Source organism: Ambystoma mexicanum, chromosome 6p, assembly GCF_040938575.1.
Source record: "Ambystoma mexicanum isolate Mex_15411 chromosome 6p, UKY_AmexF1_1, whole genome shotgun sequence".
Taxonomy (NCBI): domain Eukaryota; kingdom Metazoa; phylum Chordata; class Amphibia; order Caudata; family Ambystomatidae; genus Ambystoma; species Ambystoma mexicanum.
The window spans coordinates 999,968,325-999,985,602 of NC_090935.1; the positions used below are offsets into that span (position 1 = coordinate 999,968,325).

The following is a 17,278-nucleotide window of genomic DNA, read 5'->3' on the forward strand; positions in this document are numbered from 1 at the left end:
CTCCAAACCTGGCTATTCTACCAGGGGTCAAATATGCTCTATGGGTGCCGTATAATTGGATCTTCTGAAGTCTCGCATTTCGGGACACCTTATGATACCTTAGGACTCTATCCCATTGTCCATCTGTCATGGGTTCACCCACCTCCTCCAGTCATGCTTCAGCTGAAGCAGCTCCTTCCCCACCCTAGTAGTCAGTAACTCGTATATACAAGAGATTTCATGACCACCCTCAGACATCATACATCATCTCTATGGTGGCATCAGGTTGTTCCGTTAATACTTCTTCAGGCCACCTTTTTCCTCACCCGTTTATTGATTCTGGTATAAGTGATATGTTGACTTTTTTTTAAAAATTTTTTTTACATTTCTTTAACTTTACAACAATGGTATAAGCAGAAAATCATTGGTTAATCATTGCCATGAGTAATTCAAAAGAAACATAAAACAATTCCCCCCCCTTCCCTCCCCACCCACTTCCTCCAAGACCACAGAACTTCAATCTTCGTTTTGGCCCCTTGACGGGCCTGGACTATCTGTGCTATCTGAGGCACTATCTTGCGCTGCTGGGTGGAGCAGGTGATATGTTGACCTTTATGCACACCGGTATCCTCCATTAATCTATGAAATCCTAATGCCTCTCCCACTTGCCTTATATCTCCAAAGGTGGCCAGACCCACCAGTTCCCAGTATCTGCGGAGCCCTTTTATCAGTTGGTAGTCTCCCCAACATACCGCCACCAACGGGACCTGCTGAGAGAACAGGACTGGGTCATCCACAGTTTGCCATGCTCTACGCCAGCCCCCATGTGGCTTGAACAGTTATATTTTTCATGATTGTTGCTTTTGCGTAGACAACCCAGTTAGTTCCTTACTTGTTGGAGTGAAATCCCTGGGAAAGAATTTCTTGAACCCTTCTGCAACCAATTATTAGGCAGCAGGAACATTGAACTGCATTAGCTTTGGGTATTGCTCCCTCACCATCCCCCATCTATTGAGCTCTTATAATGGGGTTACTTTTATCCAGAGGGACCCTACATGTGGGATGCTGATGAGCCCTTTTGGTTTGAGAAGTGGCGTCTTGATTAGTTGCGATCGGTTTCATATGTTTTGGAGTAGCATCTTTTTGGTGTAAATATTTTGATCAGTGTTCATTAATGTGTTGGCACAAGATCATTGTGGACCGTCAAATTCAGAGTGCAGTCAGTACTGGTATTGCTGGCAGTCTGAAATTTGACTTTAAATGCAGACAGGGAAGCAACAATAGGATTTTTCAGACCGTTCTTTCATCGTAAAATATTGCTTTTTTCTCTAACATTCAGTTTTTCTCACTGCAGAGAGCTCCAATCTAAAAATGCTTTTGCTTTTTCATAGTTTAGATTTACAGGACGCCGAATGCTCAGTTTACCTAGGTTTGCTATTAAAATGTTAAAGTTATTTGTTCTGCTCACTGTCGCCACCCGAGTGGTCCTCAGGCACTCCGGCGGATCTGAAAGAGGGTGTGGAAAAAATGGGTGGGGGTATGTTGGGGGGGGGGGGGGGAGGGGTTAGTAGGCTGTATTGGTAATAGGAAAGAGCTGTGATGTCCTGTCGGCAGCTTCAGTTCGGTTTGCACCATTGTCTGCAGACCCAAGAGCTAAAATTCCCATGGGCTGTTGTGCCAGGGTTGTGTTTCAGTGCTGTGAAGTACGTGCGGATTCCTGTGCTGAGTCTCGGTGGAAAGCTTAGGTTTTAAAGTTGGGTTAGCAGGTTTTTTTTCTTACCCCTTGGTCTTTGCGTTTCAGCGCTCAACATCTGACTATCCTGTTTGGTATTGTAGTTTGTCCGCCTAGTTGACGGGCATGTTGAGCAGTGGCAGTTTCCTCTAGTGGTATGTGTACCTAGCTGAAGCCGATGTGTTCCCCCGCCCTGGGTATTCTGGACCCTCACCTCCCATGCCATGTGGGGTCCTTAGCTAAGTTTCTCCAGCATGGGGTCTGGCATGGATTCACATGCTCATGAATATTCCATTCCCCGTCGTCAGGCTGGGAATCCTCGGTAAAGAAAAAACCAGTATCAGTTTCGTTTCTGATCTGTCTTTCGTAGTAATAACCAATCACTGGTCTCTGCGTCATACTGACCACAGCCAATGACTGCCCTCTACCTAAGCACCGCCTCTGGCAGCCATCTTCAGATTTTTACCGCACGTTCATGTGTTGGGATCCTCGTGCTATTGCTCTCGAGCGTTAGTGCTATTTTTTTCGCGCTTTTTCACAAAAACTTCGATTCTTTCGGTCAAAAGAGCCTCAAGCTCCACCGATCCTACATCCGATCAACGGGGACCCGTGTCGGATTCATCTGTGCCCCTCAAGGGTGAAGATTTCGTCGAGCTACGCTTCGGAGGACTCCAGAAGCTTCTCAGGCCCGGTCTCGGAGATGGCCCAGGAGAAGGGAAGCTCGACGCCCGGAAAGCTGTTCAGGGCCTGCCCTGGATGCCAGCTGCAGAACGTCTTCAAGGAGGACGAACACTCTTTCTGCCTTTACTGCCTTCATGGGGACAAGACGCACGTGGAGAAGGACTGTGCGTTTTGCGGCAACATGTCGGAACGGACCATGAAGGACCGCCATCAACGTCTCGCCAGCTGGCTGGAGGGTAAGAGCCCGTCTGGCGAGAAGAAGAAATCTGAGCGGTCTTCTAAGACCTTTGAGGGCGCCCCGGCGACGGGGGCCCAACATAAGGCCAAGCACCGCGAGTCCGCTGGCACCGGGAGCGCCGAACGGTCGGGCTCTACGGGCGCCAGGCAGGGCGCACCCTCCCCGGCACCATCAACCACGAGCCAACGCTCTGGGTCGGGTAAGAGGAAGGCCGAGCACCCGGCGAAGCTCCTGGAGAGACCCCGGTCGAGCTCTAAGGCAGAGGAGGAGCGTGGCAGTGCCCCCTCCCTCAAGGATAAGGCGGTGAGCGCACCTAAGGTGGTGAAGGCCTTGATCCATTCGACCAAGCCCTCTATCGAAACGTTCGCGGCGGCCCTGGCCCAGCCTGTGGAGGCTGCACCAGTGGTGGCGGCCTCGGGGCCCAGAATCTCCCTGCCTCCTCGGAGGGAGTCTTCTTTCGTGCCCATCGATAGGACCCCCGTGAAACCCTCCGTGGGGAAGAAGGGGGGGGCAGGGCGTCGTCGTAGATTCGGCCTCAACCTCAGAAGAGGAACTGATCGAGGTCTTAAGCCACGGCCTAGGCGTGGAACAAGACCAGCCCGTCGGAATGGGCCCCGACGCAGGTGACGACGACGACATCGTCGAGGATACCGACGGGGCCCCTGCTCGCCCGTCGGATTCCCCTCTGCCAGCGCCGCAAGACAACTCAGCGGCCATTTTGTTGGCTATACAGTCCTTATGCTCCGAGATAAGGACGAGACTACCGTTACCGACGGAGGAACCTCTCCCGTCGGGGGATCCAGAACCGGGACCTTCTGGTGTTCCCCCTACCAAGAAAAGAAGGATTCATCCACCGCCTCCTTTTCAACCGTCGCGCCCCGTCCAGCCCTCCTCCCCGTCCACCCGAGGGGATGATACGGGGACTGACACGGCAGCGACGGGTACGGACGACGAGGCATACGACGAGGATTTTCCGTCGTCGCCTCCCACCAGGGCTTCTCCGCCCGACGAGATTGGATCGTTCCACTCAATGATCGCCAGGGCATCCGAGCTTTTCCAACTCTGCCCTGAGGAGAAGAAAAAGGAAGGCTTCCTTTACCAACGGCGCGAGACCAAGAGGAAGACGGTCCTCGCAGTGCCTCTGTTGGACGACATTTGGGATGAGGGCCTTTCCCTCCTCAAGAACCCTTCCACGACGCCAGCGAAAAGAGACCGGTACGAGAAAAAGTACCGGGTCCCGGACTCTGCCCCCCTATGCCTCCGGGCGCAGCCTACCCCGGACTCCGTCGTCTCCGCGGCAGCCAGGAAGAAAGCGGGGGGGGGGTGCGGCCTCCACGTCGACTTCCCCGCCGGACGGCGAGGGAAAGAAATTGGATGCCATGGGGCGCAGAGTCATCTCGTCGGCGGCGACGACTATTAAAGCGGCCAACGCCTTGGCTATCGTGGCCCGCTACGACAGGGAACTCTGGTACAAGATAGCTCCCCTGCTGGATTTTCTGCCGGACGACAAGAGGGCGGAGGCCCTTGAGATCCTGCAGGAAGGTGAGGTGGCCTCGGACCACGCCATCACCGTGGCGACGGACATCGCCGACACTGGGTTCCGCCAGATGGGCAACGGCGTTTGCCTTCGACGTCGCGGATGGCTCAAGGCTACGGACTTTCGGCAGGACGTCCAGACCAGGGTCCTGGACATGCCCTTCGACGGGAACAACCTGTTTGGGAAGACAGTGGACGATTCCCTTCAGGCCATCAAGGCGGATACTGAGACGGCCCGGGCCCTTGGAGTACTGCAGCAACGGCGGACGCCCTTTCGGAGCGGCGGAGGCAAGGGCGCCTCCAAAGGTTCCGGCGGCGGTTTCGCTTCCTACCGTCAAGCGGCCCGCTCGTCGTCGCAAGAGGCCTACAGAGGACGAGGCAAGTCTGGCGGACCCCGCCGTCGTCGCCAAGGAGGCCAAGGCGGCAAGGCCGCGTCCAAGCAGGATTGAACCGGCCGTGGGGTCGGGCCCCCACCGAAGCACCCCGGTGGGAGGCCGGCTGGCGGGCTTCGTCAGCGTGTGGGAGTCCATCTCCACCGACCGTTGGGTGCTGGACGCCCTGGCCCGGGGCCACGCGCTCGAGTTTCAAAGAAGGTGCCCGCGCGTCCCCCCCGTGGCCAGGAAAGAACTTCACGTCCCTCAACTTCTCCTGGAGGTAAAGGCGATGCTCAGAAAGGGCGCCATCGAACTCGTCCCAAAGAGGCTTCGGGGCTCCGGAGTCTACTCGCGTTACTTCCTCGTGAAGAAGAAGACGGGAGGATGGCGCCCCATCCTGGACCTGCGACGCCTGAACAAGTTCATCAAGGCGCAGAAGTTCCGGATGGTCACCCTCCAGCACGTCCTGGGTCAGCTGGAGGAAGGAGACTTCCTATCGTCGTTGGATTTGGAGGATGCCTACTTCCACATTCCCATCCTAAAGGGGCACCGAAAATTCCTCAGATTCGTGGTCCAAGGGCGTCATTACCAGTTCAAAGCCCTTCCCTTCGGACTGCGGTCGGCACCCAGGGTTTTCACCGGTGGCGGCGCAGCTGCGCCGCGAGGGGATTCACGTCTACCCCTACCTGGACGACTGGCTCATCCGCGCCAAGACGAGGGAGCTCGCCGTGGTCCACACGGCAAGGACCGTCCAACTCCTCACGGACCTGGGATTCTCCGTGAACTACGCCAAATCCCACCTGTTGCCCGCGCAAGTCGCACTGTTTCTGGGAGCGAGGCTCGACAGTGTCCCTTCTGGCCTCCCCGTCGGAGGAGAGGACCAGGACCATCCTGGGCAAGGTGCAACGGATGTTGGTGGCCGACGCGGCCAAGGTGAGGTCCATCAAGTCCCTCCTCGGGATGATGTCTTCCTGCATCTACCTCATTCCCATGTGCAGGCTCCGGATGCGCCCGTTGCAAGAGTTCCTGGATGCGCGCTGGATCCAGACGACGGGCAGCTTCGAGGAAAGGATCAAGCTCGACGAGAGTTTCCGACGAGCGATACGGTGGTGGGGCACCCGCGCGCATCTGACGGCGGGCATGGACTTCCAGACCCCAGCCCACCAGGTGACTGTGACCACGGATGCCTCCCTAGAAGGGTGGGGAGCGCACACCGAAAATCTGCACGCAAGGGGACTCTGGCTCCCGACGGAGAAGTCCCTGCATATCAACGTCCTGGAGCTCCGTGCAGTGTTTTGGGCCCTCAGGTCCTTCCTTCCGTCCCTCAAGGGCAAGGTGGTGAGGATCTTCACCGACAACACCACCACCATGTTTTACATCAGGAAACAGGGCGGAACCAGGTCCCCAGCGCTGTCCAAGGAGGCGCAGGACCTGTGGCATTGGGCCGTCGCCCAAGGGATTCTTCTGGTGCCGTTTCATCTGGCAGGGATAAAAAACACCATCGCCGACTCACTCAGCAGGGAGCTGCGCTCGTGCCACGAGTGGGAACTACGGCAGGATCTGGTGGATCGCCTCTTCCGACGGTGGGGCACACCCCAGATCGACCTGTTCGCGACGGCGACGAACACCAAGCGCCGGAGGTTCGCCAGCAGGTTTCCCCAGACGAGGAGCATGGGCGATGCTTTCTCGTTCCCCTGGGAGGGCCTGTTCCTCTACGCGTTCCCTCCCTTGCCTCTGCTAATCCGGCTCGTCAACCAGCTCAAGAGGTCACGGTGCAGGATGATCCTCGTCGCACCTGCGTGGCCGAGGCAGATATGGTTCCCGGACCTTCTGGACTAGTCGGCGTCCCCGCCAATCAAGCTGCCGGCGGACGCGGATCTACTCTCCAGGGAAGGAGGCGCCATCCTCCACCACGACCCGAAGTCGCTGAACTTGCAGGCCTGGCTCCTGCAGCGCTAGAGTTTGGAGGATACGACATACCGGCCGATTGCAGAGAGGTTCTTGCAAAGGCCAGGGCGTCCTCGACTCTTAAATGCTACGGACACAAATGGAAGAGGTTTTCTGTCTGGTGCCACGCACAGAAGATTAACCCTCTACGGATTACGGCTCCCCAAGTGCTGCCGTACCTGCTGACGCTGGCCAAAGCTGGTCTGGCACACGCGTCCATCAAGATTCATCTTGCTGCGATCTCCCGATACACCAGAACCACGGGCCGGACGTCCTTGTGGTCTCATCGTCTGGTGAAAGAGTTCATGAAGGGACTGTTCAGATCGTTCCCGCCGGTGAAGGCTCCGGCCCCGGCGTGGGAGCTCAATGTGGTGCTGACCAAACTTATGGGACCTCCGTTCGAGCCTCTGCACTCGGCCCCGTTGAAGTTTCTATCGTGGAAAACAGCTTTTCTCGTGGCCATCACCTCCGCACGACGAGTGGGAGAGATCCAGGCCCTTTCCTGCAAGGCCCCGTACTTGACTTTCCACGACACGAGGGTAGTGCTCAGGACGCACCCCTCCTTCATGCCCAAGGTACCGTCGGACTTTCATCTCAACGAACCCTTGGTGTTACCTGTGTTCTTCCCGTCGCCTTCGTCGCCGGCTGAGAGGACTTTGCACTCGCTGGATGTAGCTAGAGCGCTGAAGTTCTACGTGGACCGCACGAAAGGTTTTCGGAAGACGTCACAACTCTTTGTGAACTTTGGACCTGTCAATCAGGGGAAGGCTCTCTCGAAGGCTTCCATCTCCAGATGGCTCTCCGGCTGTATCATGTACTGTCACCGGTTGGCAAACCGACCGCTGCCTGGCCGTCCGAGAGCCCATTCCACCAGAGCGATCGCAGCTACCACGGCGTTCCTATCTGGTGTGCCCCTGCTGGACATATGCAGGGCTGCTACGTGGAGGTCGACGCACACCTTCACGAAATTCTACTGCGTCGACCGGGATTCCAGGGAGGAGTCCAGGGTCGGCCAAGCAGTGCTGCGCAACCTGTTCGCCTGAGGTGAGCCTGGTGAGGAGGTAAGATGCTTAATGTTGAGTTGATGTGATGCTTAATGTTGAGCCTTTGCCACCTCCCGTGGTTGTGCATGTGTGTACTGCTATGTATTCTTTATTCATGAGCATGTGAATCCATGCCAGACCCCATGCTGGAGAAGGAACAAGTTACTTACCTGTAACTGTTGTTCTCCAGCATGGGTCTGGCATGGATTCACATGCGAACCCTCCCGCCTACCCCTCTGCGGCTCTTCACTTGGTCATACTGCCACTTCACGTGCTTCCAAATCTGAAGATGGCTGCCAGAGGCGGTGCTTAGGTAGAGGGCAGTCATTGGCTGTGGTCAGTATGACGCAGAGACCAGTGATTGGTTATTACTACGAAAGACAGATCAGAAACGAAACTGATACTGGTTTTTTCTTTACCGAGGATTCCCAGCCTGACGACGGGGAATGGAATATTCATGAGCATGTGAATCCATGCCAGACCCATGCTGGAGAACAACAGTTACAGGTAAGTAACTTGTTCCTTCCTCTGGGCTAGCAGAATGTGGGCATGGGTGGTTGGGGCGTCCTCTGCCCTCCAGTTAGGAAAAATTAATTTTGGGGGGGGGGGGGGGTCATTGGTTCCTCCCTGGTATTCTTGTTTCCCGCTGGGTCTATGCTTCCTAGTAGTTTTCACGGTTCAGGAGCAAACAGCCAGGTTTTGAGTCGTTTTCTGAATTCCAGATCCCTTGTGTTCAGTAGGATTTTGGTAGGTCATTCCAGGTTATTGCTGCCAGGTGAGATGCATTTGTAACCTGCAACGTGGTGATCCCCTGGCGGATCTCAAATGGAAAGTGGGTGGGGTGAGTTAGTAGGACTGAGAGGGAAAAGTGCAAGAGAGCATTGATGTGCTTGCTGTTGGCAGCTTCAGTTTGGTTTGCGCCGTTCACTGAGCAGTGCTTTTCGGTTTGTAGTCTGTTCTGTTGTATGAAGCTGTGATTTGCTTTGGTAGTGAAGTTTGTGCGTTTTGATTAGGTAGAGGTGTGGTTGTTTAAGTTGTGTATGCAGGAGAGGGCTTTTTAGCAGGTTGGTTTGTGGCCCAGCTATCTAGATGTGAGGCATGCTAATTTCCAAAATCTTTCATGTGTGTGAATAGCTCCACATTTCTATCTAAATGTGGCCCTGGCTTACATTCTGTGAGGCAAGCTCACATTCGCAGTCCCGCCTACATGTGACGCAGGCCAATGCGCTGTTCTTTCTGGAGTGGCTGGCACAGTTGGGGTACAGTTCATTTAGATGTGAGATGGCTAGGCAACACAGATGACTGCTTGGTGGATATATATGGGTTTAGCAGTTGCCAAAAAGTGGTATATCATGCAAGCCTCAAGCTAATTTTTGGTGGGGAGGGTAAGGTACAAGAGGTGGGCCTGTTTAGTGGGGCGCAGTGATTGCTGTCCCCTCAACACCTTTCTGTTGCTGTTGGTTGACGGCTGTCTGCTACCCCTTCTGACAGCTGCAGACATCTGGAGCTGCCCTTTGCCTTGGGGCCCTCAACCGAGGGTGCTGCCGGGAAGAAGGCGGCCCCGGGAGGTTCTTCTAAATGGGTTACATGGGCAAATAAAGACCAGTGGGCTGATTGTGATCAGGGAATGAGCACTGGACATGGAGTGGAGCAGGAAGTCTACAATGAGCAGCAAAACAAATGGTACGTAACGAAAAACACAAATGAAAATTAAAGCACCTATTGGCAATCTGCACTGGAGCAAAGAGCAAATTGGACAAGCTTCTGCTCTGAGAATCTAAGGCGCTCGGTGCACACGTTCCCATTTTATTTGGACATGGGGAGAGAATGGGCCAATGGGAGGTAGGGAGTTGGAGAAAACGGTATAAACCTACATTTTATTTACTACCTGAAGTTTGCCCATTGACCTTTCTGACCTATTAGTGTTATTTACATTTTGTACACTCCCAAGGTTAAGCAGACACGCAAGTTGCACATAGTGGGAACAACCGTACATGTTTTGGAACATGTCTGTCATCCTGTATGAATGACCCCCCCCACGGTCTATAAGGCTATATGAAATGCAACAGTTTGTTTTTCTTTACCTGTCCAGATCAATAGTATTGCATTTTTCTGGAAGGCAAGTCTGGCATGCATAAAATCCACTTCAAATTTTCCCATGGGGAGAATTGTGTGTGTGTGTGTGTGTGTGTGTGACAAAACCTATTTGGCTCGGTAGAAGATTTGTTGGTTCAACGTGAAGATGTTAATCTGAGCATAGCATTCTGTTGGTTTGAGGAAGTAGCTTTCCAATTCTTATTCAGAAAAGGTTTTGATTCCAAGTTCTGTTGTATAGATGTCTAGAAGCTTGTGAAATCTAGGAATATGCAAGTTCTTTTCTGAAGAAGCTTTGATCAGGAAAAACATGTGCTGGCCTGATTCACACCAAACAAGCTTTCTTTTGAATGAACACAAATTAGAACTACACTAATTTTTGTAGTATCCAGTTAATGCCAATAACTGCAATTCTGAACCTGGACTGTAGTGTGCCTGTGCTCCTACATATGCCAACCCTCTCTTCTAAATGTAGATTTCAATCCAGACTGTGGAGATGAAAAATCTCTGGTGGGCATTCCTTGTTTACATGGGTGGAACGTGGAGGCAAAGGGATTATGAGCCTCCTTTCCCATCACCTGTCTACTTACTTGCCACCTTGTATGGCAGAACACATTGTGGTCTAGATGAATAGTCACTAGTGAGGAACTCCCAACTAGTTCCCAGATTTTGGAGTGCTTTGAAGCCGCCAATAGACTCTTTTCAGCTGAACTGTGGTACATGGAGGTTCTCGTTTGTTTCTTTGAGGGTCAAATCAGCATTCTACTAACCAGAAGACCATTGTCCAGTTTGATTACAATCTTTAAAAGGTACTTGGTGTGCATTACGAGTGATTTAATGGCACTTCATTTAGCTATACTAAAATGAGTGGGCCAAAATATTGTGTAAGCATCCGTTATGTTAAATGGTAGTACTGTATGTATGCCATTTTGTCTGTTTTCAATATAGGTATATTTTAATGCATCAATTCTGTCCTAGATAAAGTTTGTTTATCTTGAGCATCAAAGCCCTTGCTCAAATTGTCTAAATGTTAATGCAAAACATATTTGTTTTATTTCAGCTATCGGCCTCATTGGCTTCTGCAAAAAAACTTCTGGGAGATGAAACGTTAATAAAGGTGGATCTAGAAAATCGTTGTCAAAGTCTACTAGAGGAACTAGAATTTCGAAAAAATGTTTACGAGGAGGTAAGTGTTTGTTCATATTTCTAAAATTGTACTGAGTGCAAGAAGCTTGGTGACTAGGCAGTCTGTCCATGGGCCTATCCACATCCCCTGCCCAGTCAGTAGCAACATCGGTGCCCCCTGCCCTCCACTGTGAGCATGCCGATATATCTGCACTTTTTCTTGGATATTAAACATGCAGTTGTCCAGCAGTTCTAAAAGCATTCAATGACCAATACTGAAATGTTTTAACTGCAATAAATCGCCACTGTAGTAGTATCAAAGTACCAAATGTGACTGATATCCAGCGTTGGGATCTTCTACACCTCCAACACAGTTGGACATGCCACCCACACCGCTTCACATAGCCATTAACGTGCTCATGCAGCAATTTTCATCGCTGCACAGGCATTGATAATGGATCCTGGAATACAGGACTATCTCGATATGTAATGTCTGACAACAGGATATCGAACCCAGAGTTCACTTCCAATCACTCTACAGCGCTACGAGTCGTTACCAATGGCAGTTTAACACTTAAACAAATGCTATTTTACTTGTCATTTGTAAACTGAAAATGCATATAACCTACTGAAAAGCTAAGGAATTGGAACTACTTAAACCTGTATTGTGTGCTAGCTTAAAAGAAAATGTAAGCCTATTATGTTCTGCCACAATGCACTCGCTGCTTAGCTTTCTTGTAACAACCTTCAACCTTCAACTAGTTGACTATGCACATTTGTGTGGAAATGCACAATAAACTAGTCTTCTGTGTAGCTAAACTGCATGCAGGAGCCCCATTTAAAAAAAAGTGTATATATATATTTCTGAGGCTTGTGGAATCTGCTTAGATCACATCTAGTGGAAGTTGCGGAGTATTAGTTTGTTTTTCGAAACTCGAAAATGGTTGTCGACACAGGGCGTGCCAGTAATACTATCCCTAGTGACGTACACTGTACCCATGATCCCTCACGCGTATAGGACCCTCAGATTGTTTTTTTCCGCCATACTGGTCGGAAGCATTCAGCGGAGTTCCCTGGCATTAGCCATTCTTGTAAAAATATTGTTATATTTACCCCTTTTTTCACCACCGAGATTCAACACTCGACGCCGAAGAAGGCGACCGTCGAGAGCTTCACGACGGAGTGGGCCTAGGAAGGCCTCTGGGCCCAGGCCTCGGAAGGCCTCTGGCCCCAGCCCTACAAGTAGGGAGAGTGGGGGGTGGACATACTCTACTCTTATATATTCTCTTATATATATTCCTACACTTAGCAGACCGTTGCCTCATGGTGCGTATGGAGGGTACCACTTTCCAATTTTGCCCAAAGTGCAACCGCAAGTATCCTTGGGTTGACAGACACGCCACGTGTGCAATCTCTGCTTGCCAAGGGATCACCCCGAGGCAAATTGCAGAGCGTGTAGTAGGTTCAAGCCTAAAACACTAAAAGACCATTCCACCAAGCGTTGGGCCCACCATGCCTGGCGTCAAGAGGCCATGGCCGCGGAGGGTGCCTTCAGCGACTGCAGCGACGCCGTACTTTCGGACGACGAGGGCAACTCAGCGTCGAAAGCCAGGCGCAGGTCCCCGACCTCGGAAGGTCATCCGGCATGGCAGCTGTGGGGAAGACCCCTGGCGACGTAAGCGCAACCCACAGCACTTCCAAACATACGAAGTCCCACCGAGACTCAATGCGCACGTCAAGCTCTCGGAAAGAGGCACATATGGAACGGTCTGAATCGGCGTCCTCTGGGCGTTCGCAAACTAGATCGCCGCATGATGCCAGGCAATCATCCACTATTGCCAAAAGTGGTTCGATCCTCTGAAGACGAAACCGACCTCTACCCCAGACCGCACTCCAGGAGTCGGATTCAGTACAAGTAACGCCCATTCCCGAATCCCAACCTACATGGTCGAAGCATAGTACCACCACTACCGAAGCTCGACGCCAGGTGTCGAAGAGCTCCGAAGGCCCAAAGAAGCAGGGCAAACACTCTTCCAGCCACGGGGAGGGGGGAAACAGAGGAAGCAGTCTCAGCCTACTTCCACACCACAAACATTCAACTCCACTCAGACAGATACGTTGCACTCCTCTGTTATAGATGTGTCAGGGAAACTTACCCCAGGCAAAGTCATTCCCAGTTAAAGAGAGTGGTCCAGTGAGGACAGTCATGTCAAGAATGTCATCATTGGCAGATTTCTATTCTAAAAATCCCGGACATTTTTTCACTTATAACCCCGAGGCACCAAGGATCCTATTCTCAGGTACAAGAGCCTTCCCTTTTTGAGGATACAGATTTGGGCATGTTGGAAGAACAGACTGGGACAGGCTACTATGGGGACGATGAACTAGAGGAGGAAGTGGACGACCCGGAAATATACAGGATAGATTCTCTGGTAGATAAGGAACCACTGGTTACCGACTCCCCTGTCGACAACCAACCCCTCCTAAATGAGGTCCTATCTAGAGCAGCAAACCATTTCCACATTGACACCCAGGGTGCTCAAGAGGAAAGATTTTGCCGAAGAGTTGGTGGGAGAAAGGAAACCTGTTGCGCAGGCCATCCCTATCCTTCAGTCCATCCAAAGGATAGACCCTTGATTGGTAAACCCCAATCTCACCAGGGCAGTCAATCCCAGGGTTGAGAAGTTATTCAGGGCAGCCCAATCGGACCCCCTGTATATAAGAGGGCATTTGAAACCGGACTCCCTAGTCGTTACAAACACCCGCAAGAGGGCAGGAACACCCTTGTCATCGTCAGAAGCTCCTCCCGACAAGGAGAGCAAAAAAATCTATGGGTTCGGCAGAAAGGTTGCTGCCACTTCCGCCTACCAAGCAAGAATAGCCAACTCCACCACCCTACTGGTGAGTTATAACTGCCACCAATGGGAGGAGGTCGCGGCACTCATAGATTCCGCCCCAGAGCCCCTAAAGAGCCAATTGGCACGAGTCAGCGGAAGGGAGAGCCGTATCCGGTTGCATTTTAAAGGCAACCTTTGATGCCGCAGATAATGCCAGTAGATTGATAGCAGAGGGTACTGTTATCAAGAGACACAAACTGGTGGAGCCAGTGGAACAATAACCAACAGCCCACCCAAGGTTATAGTAGAGGGAATAGGAGATGACCGGGGTAAAGGTAGAGGCAGCCCCAGTCGAGGCGGCGGCACGCCACTACCAAAACAGTGATGCTCCTTTCAGGGTCCCTTCTTGCGCATCCCCAGTAGGACGCATTTCCAACTTCACCCAAGCTTGGGAAGGGATCACATCAGACAGATGGGTGCTGTCAACCGTGTCCTCAGGATACTGCATAGAACTTTTAGAGCGTCCCCGGAACCATCCTCCACGACAAAGCACAGTCTCTAGACCACCAAAGAATCCTCCTCGAGATCGTCAATCTGCTAGCAAAGGACACAATCGAACTCGTCCCGGGACACCAGGTAAACAAGGGTATTTATTCAGCTTACTTCCTTGTACCAAAAAAAGATTTAACAATGTGTCCAGTATTAGACTTAAGGCCTTCAAACAAATATGTCAAGCCCCAAAAGTTTTGCATGACTACTCTCCAAGAGGTAATCCCCCTCCTAAAAAAAAAAAGGGACTACATGGCAACATTGGACATGAAAGATGCCTATTTCCATATTTCCATGGTCCCAGCACACAAAGTACTTGCGCTTCAAGGTGGACAGTCGGCACTACCAGTTCAAAGTACTGCCCTTCGGTATAGCCTCGGCTCCAAGGGTATTCACCAAGGTACTGGCGGTGGCGGCAGCACACCTCCGCAGGGAGGCAATCCGGGTGTACCCTTACCTGGACGACTGGCTCATCACGGGGAAACCCCAGCGATTTGCAGAACGAACATTCAAAGAATGGTCGACCTCCTCTTCGAATTGGGTTTCTCAAACGAGAAAGCAAAGTCTGGTGCCAAGCACCTCCAAACAGTTCCAAGGAGCTATCCTAAACACACGAGGGGTTGACCTTCCATCAGAGGAAAGAATTCGGAATATACTACTGCAAATTCCACAATATCAGGCCGGTCGTTGGATAACTGTACGCAAAGCAATGCGTTTGCTAGGCATGATGGCGTCATGCATTTACCTGGTCCCCCACGCGCACCGGTGCATTCGTCCCATGCAGGAATGGTTGGCGAAACAGTGGTCTCAGGCAAGTGGTCAGTGGGACGATCTAGTGGTTGTTTCGCCAACACTCGTACAAAGCCTTCACTGGTGGACAAGAGAAAATCTGTCCAAGGGGAAACCCTTTTACGATCCCGAGATACAGGCGGTAGTCACAACCGATGCATGCCTGACAGGGTGGGGAGCTCACCTCCTCCACCACACAGCTCAGGGGCTCTGGTCTCACTCAGTGGCCAAGAATCACATCAACCTGCTAGAGCTTCTGGCAGTATTCAGAGCGCTTCAGGCGTTCGAACCCTACCTGCTAAATCTGTCAATGCAGATCCAAACGGACAGCACTACAGCCATGTTTTACATAAACCAGCAGGGAGGGACTCGTTCGCCAAATCTGTCCAAGCTTGCCCAGAAAATTTGGACATGGGCACTCAAACGGAGCATCTTCCTGTCATCGCAGCATGTTCCAGGGGATCTCAATTCTCTAGCAGATGTACCAAGCAGAGATCCCCCTCCCAAAGGAGCACGAATGGTGTCTACACAGAAATAGAAGATCTCTTCTCTCAGTGGGGTTCCCCCACCATAGACCTATTCGCCACAAGCGAAAACAGACAATGCCCAAGATTTGCGTCCAGATTCCCACAACCAGGATCCCAGGGGAACGCCCTGTGGATGAACTGGTCAGGAATGTTTGCATACGCTTTTCCACCAACTCCTCATCAGGAAGGTGGTGAACAAGATGACTAGGGAATCGATGACGCTCGTCCTGGTTGCTCCCTTGTGGGCGAGACAACCGTGGTTCCCACACTTACGCAGACTAGCGACCCCATCAAGCTCCCAGGCTGGTACAACCTACTGTCCCAGCATCGGGGTCAAACGGTACCTCCCCTACCCAGCTCAATGAACCTAGCAGCATGGCTCAGGAGGTCATAGAGTTTGGACATCTAAATTTGCCTCAAATATGTATGGACGTCCTAAAAGAATCTAGGAAGCCTAACACGAGGCACTGCTACTTCGACGATTCGTTATCTGGTGCCAGAATAGACAAATCAACCCAGTTGATTGCACTCCTACTATTGTTACACACATGCTCCACCTGCTGGATGCAGGACTGGTTTTTAACTCACTGAAGGTGCATCTGGCAGCTCTGTCAGCATATATCACCTCCCATAACGAGGTGTCTGGGTGGAAAGTTCCAGTGGTTAACTCCTTCATGGAAGGAGTAAAGAGACTTCACCCTCCTATTTCAAACCCACCACCAGGGTGGGACCTTAATGTGGTGCTAGCTAAACTCATGGGCCCCCCTTCGAACCCATGCATAAAAGCAGTCTCAAACACCTGACTTATAAAACAGCCTTCTTAGTAGCTATTACATCCATAAGAAGGGTTAGTGAAATTCAGGCTCTGAACTGTAAAGAAAGGATCTTGCACTGACAAGGATAAACTGGTTTTGCGTACACACCTTAGGTTCTCACCTAAGTTTATTTCCAAATTCCACATGAACCAGTCCATCCAGCTTCCGGCTCTCTTCCAAAACCCACAAAGCTCGGCTAAGGTGACTACACACCCTAGATGTGCATAGGGCAGACCTCTACTATGTAAACAAGACCAGACCACTAAGGAAAACGGACCAACTGTTTGTCTCCGTAGCTACAGGCAGAGAGGGGGATCGGGTCTCTAAAGGTGCCATCTCTAAGTGGATTATTAACTGTATCCAGCTGTTACTCCCTTTCTGAAAAAACTCTGCCTTTCACGCCAAGAGCCCACTCTACAAGAGGTATTGGGGCCACTCTGGCTTTCATTGCAAATGTACCCCTTGATACCATTTGCAAAGCAGCTACTTGGAGCTCTATTCACACTTTTACTCCGCACTACTGCATTGACGCACATTCCAAGACAGATCTACAAGTGGGACAAGCGGTTCTAAGACATTCATTTGCTCATGACCCTTCTCCATCCACCTCCTTATTCAGGTACTGCTCGCTAATCTATGCACAGCATGTGATCTAAGCAGATTCCACAAGCCTCGGAAGGGATACATTACTCACCGTAATCGTATTTCTGATGCTTGTATCTGCTTAGATTCACATGCAACCCACCCCTCCTCCCCTCTGGTAGAAGGCGCATGGATGCTTGTAGTGTTAGCTTTCTATCTGTTTGGATTATCTGTACTCGCGCTACTCCTCATGCTACCTCATGTCAGAAAAAATACACTGAGGGGTCCTACACGCGTGAGGGATCATGGGTAGAGTGGATGTGTCACTAGGGATAGTATTACTGGCAAGTCCTGTGTCGACGCCCATTTTCGAGTTTTGAAAAACAAACTAATACTCCAACTTCCACTAGATGTTGGCCTATGCACAGCA

General features: G+C 51.5%; 1 protein-coding gene across 1 annotated transcript in view; it reads left to right on the forward strand.

The window, feature by feature from the left end:
* LMNB1 (lamin B1) overlaps positions 1 to 17,278 on the forward strand; it is a 505,711-nt gene that overhangs the window by 107,608 nt on the left and 380,825 nt on the right. Inside the window, exon 3 of the mRNA XM_069625602.1 lies at positions 10,685 to 10,810. Coding sequence (XP_069481703.1) covers positions 10,685 to 10,810 — 126 coding nt within the window. The remainder of the gene's footprint in view (positions 1 to 10,684; positions 10,811 to 17,278) is intronic.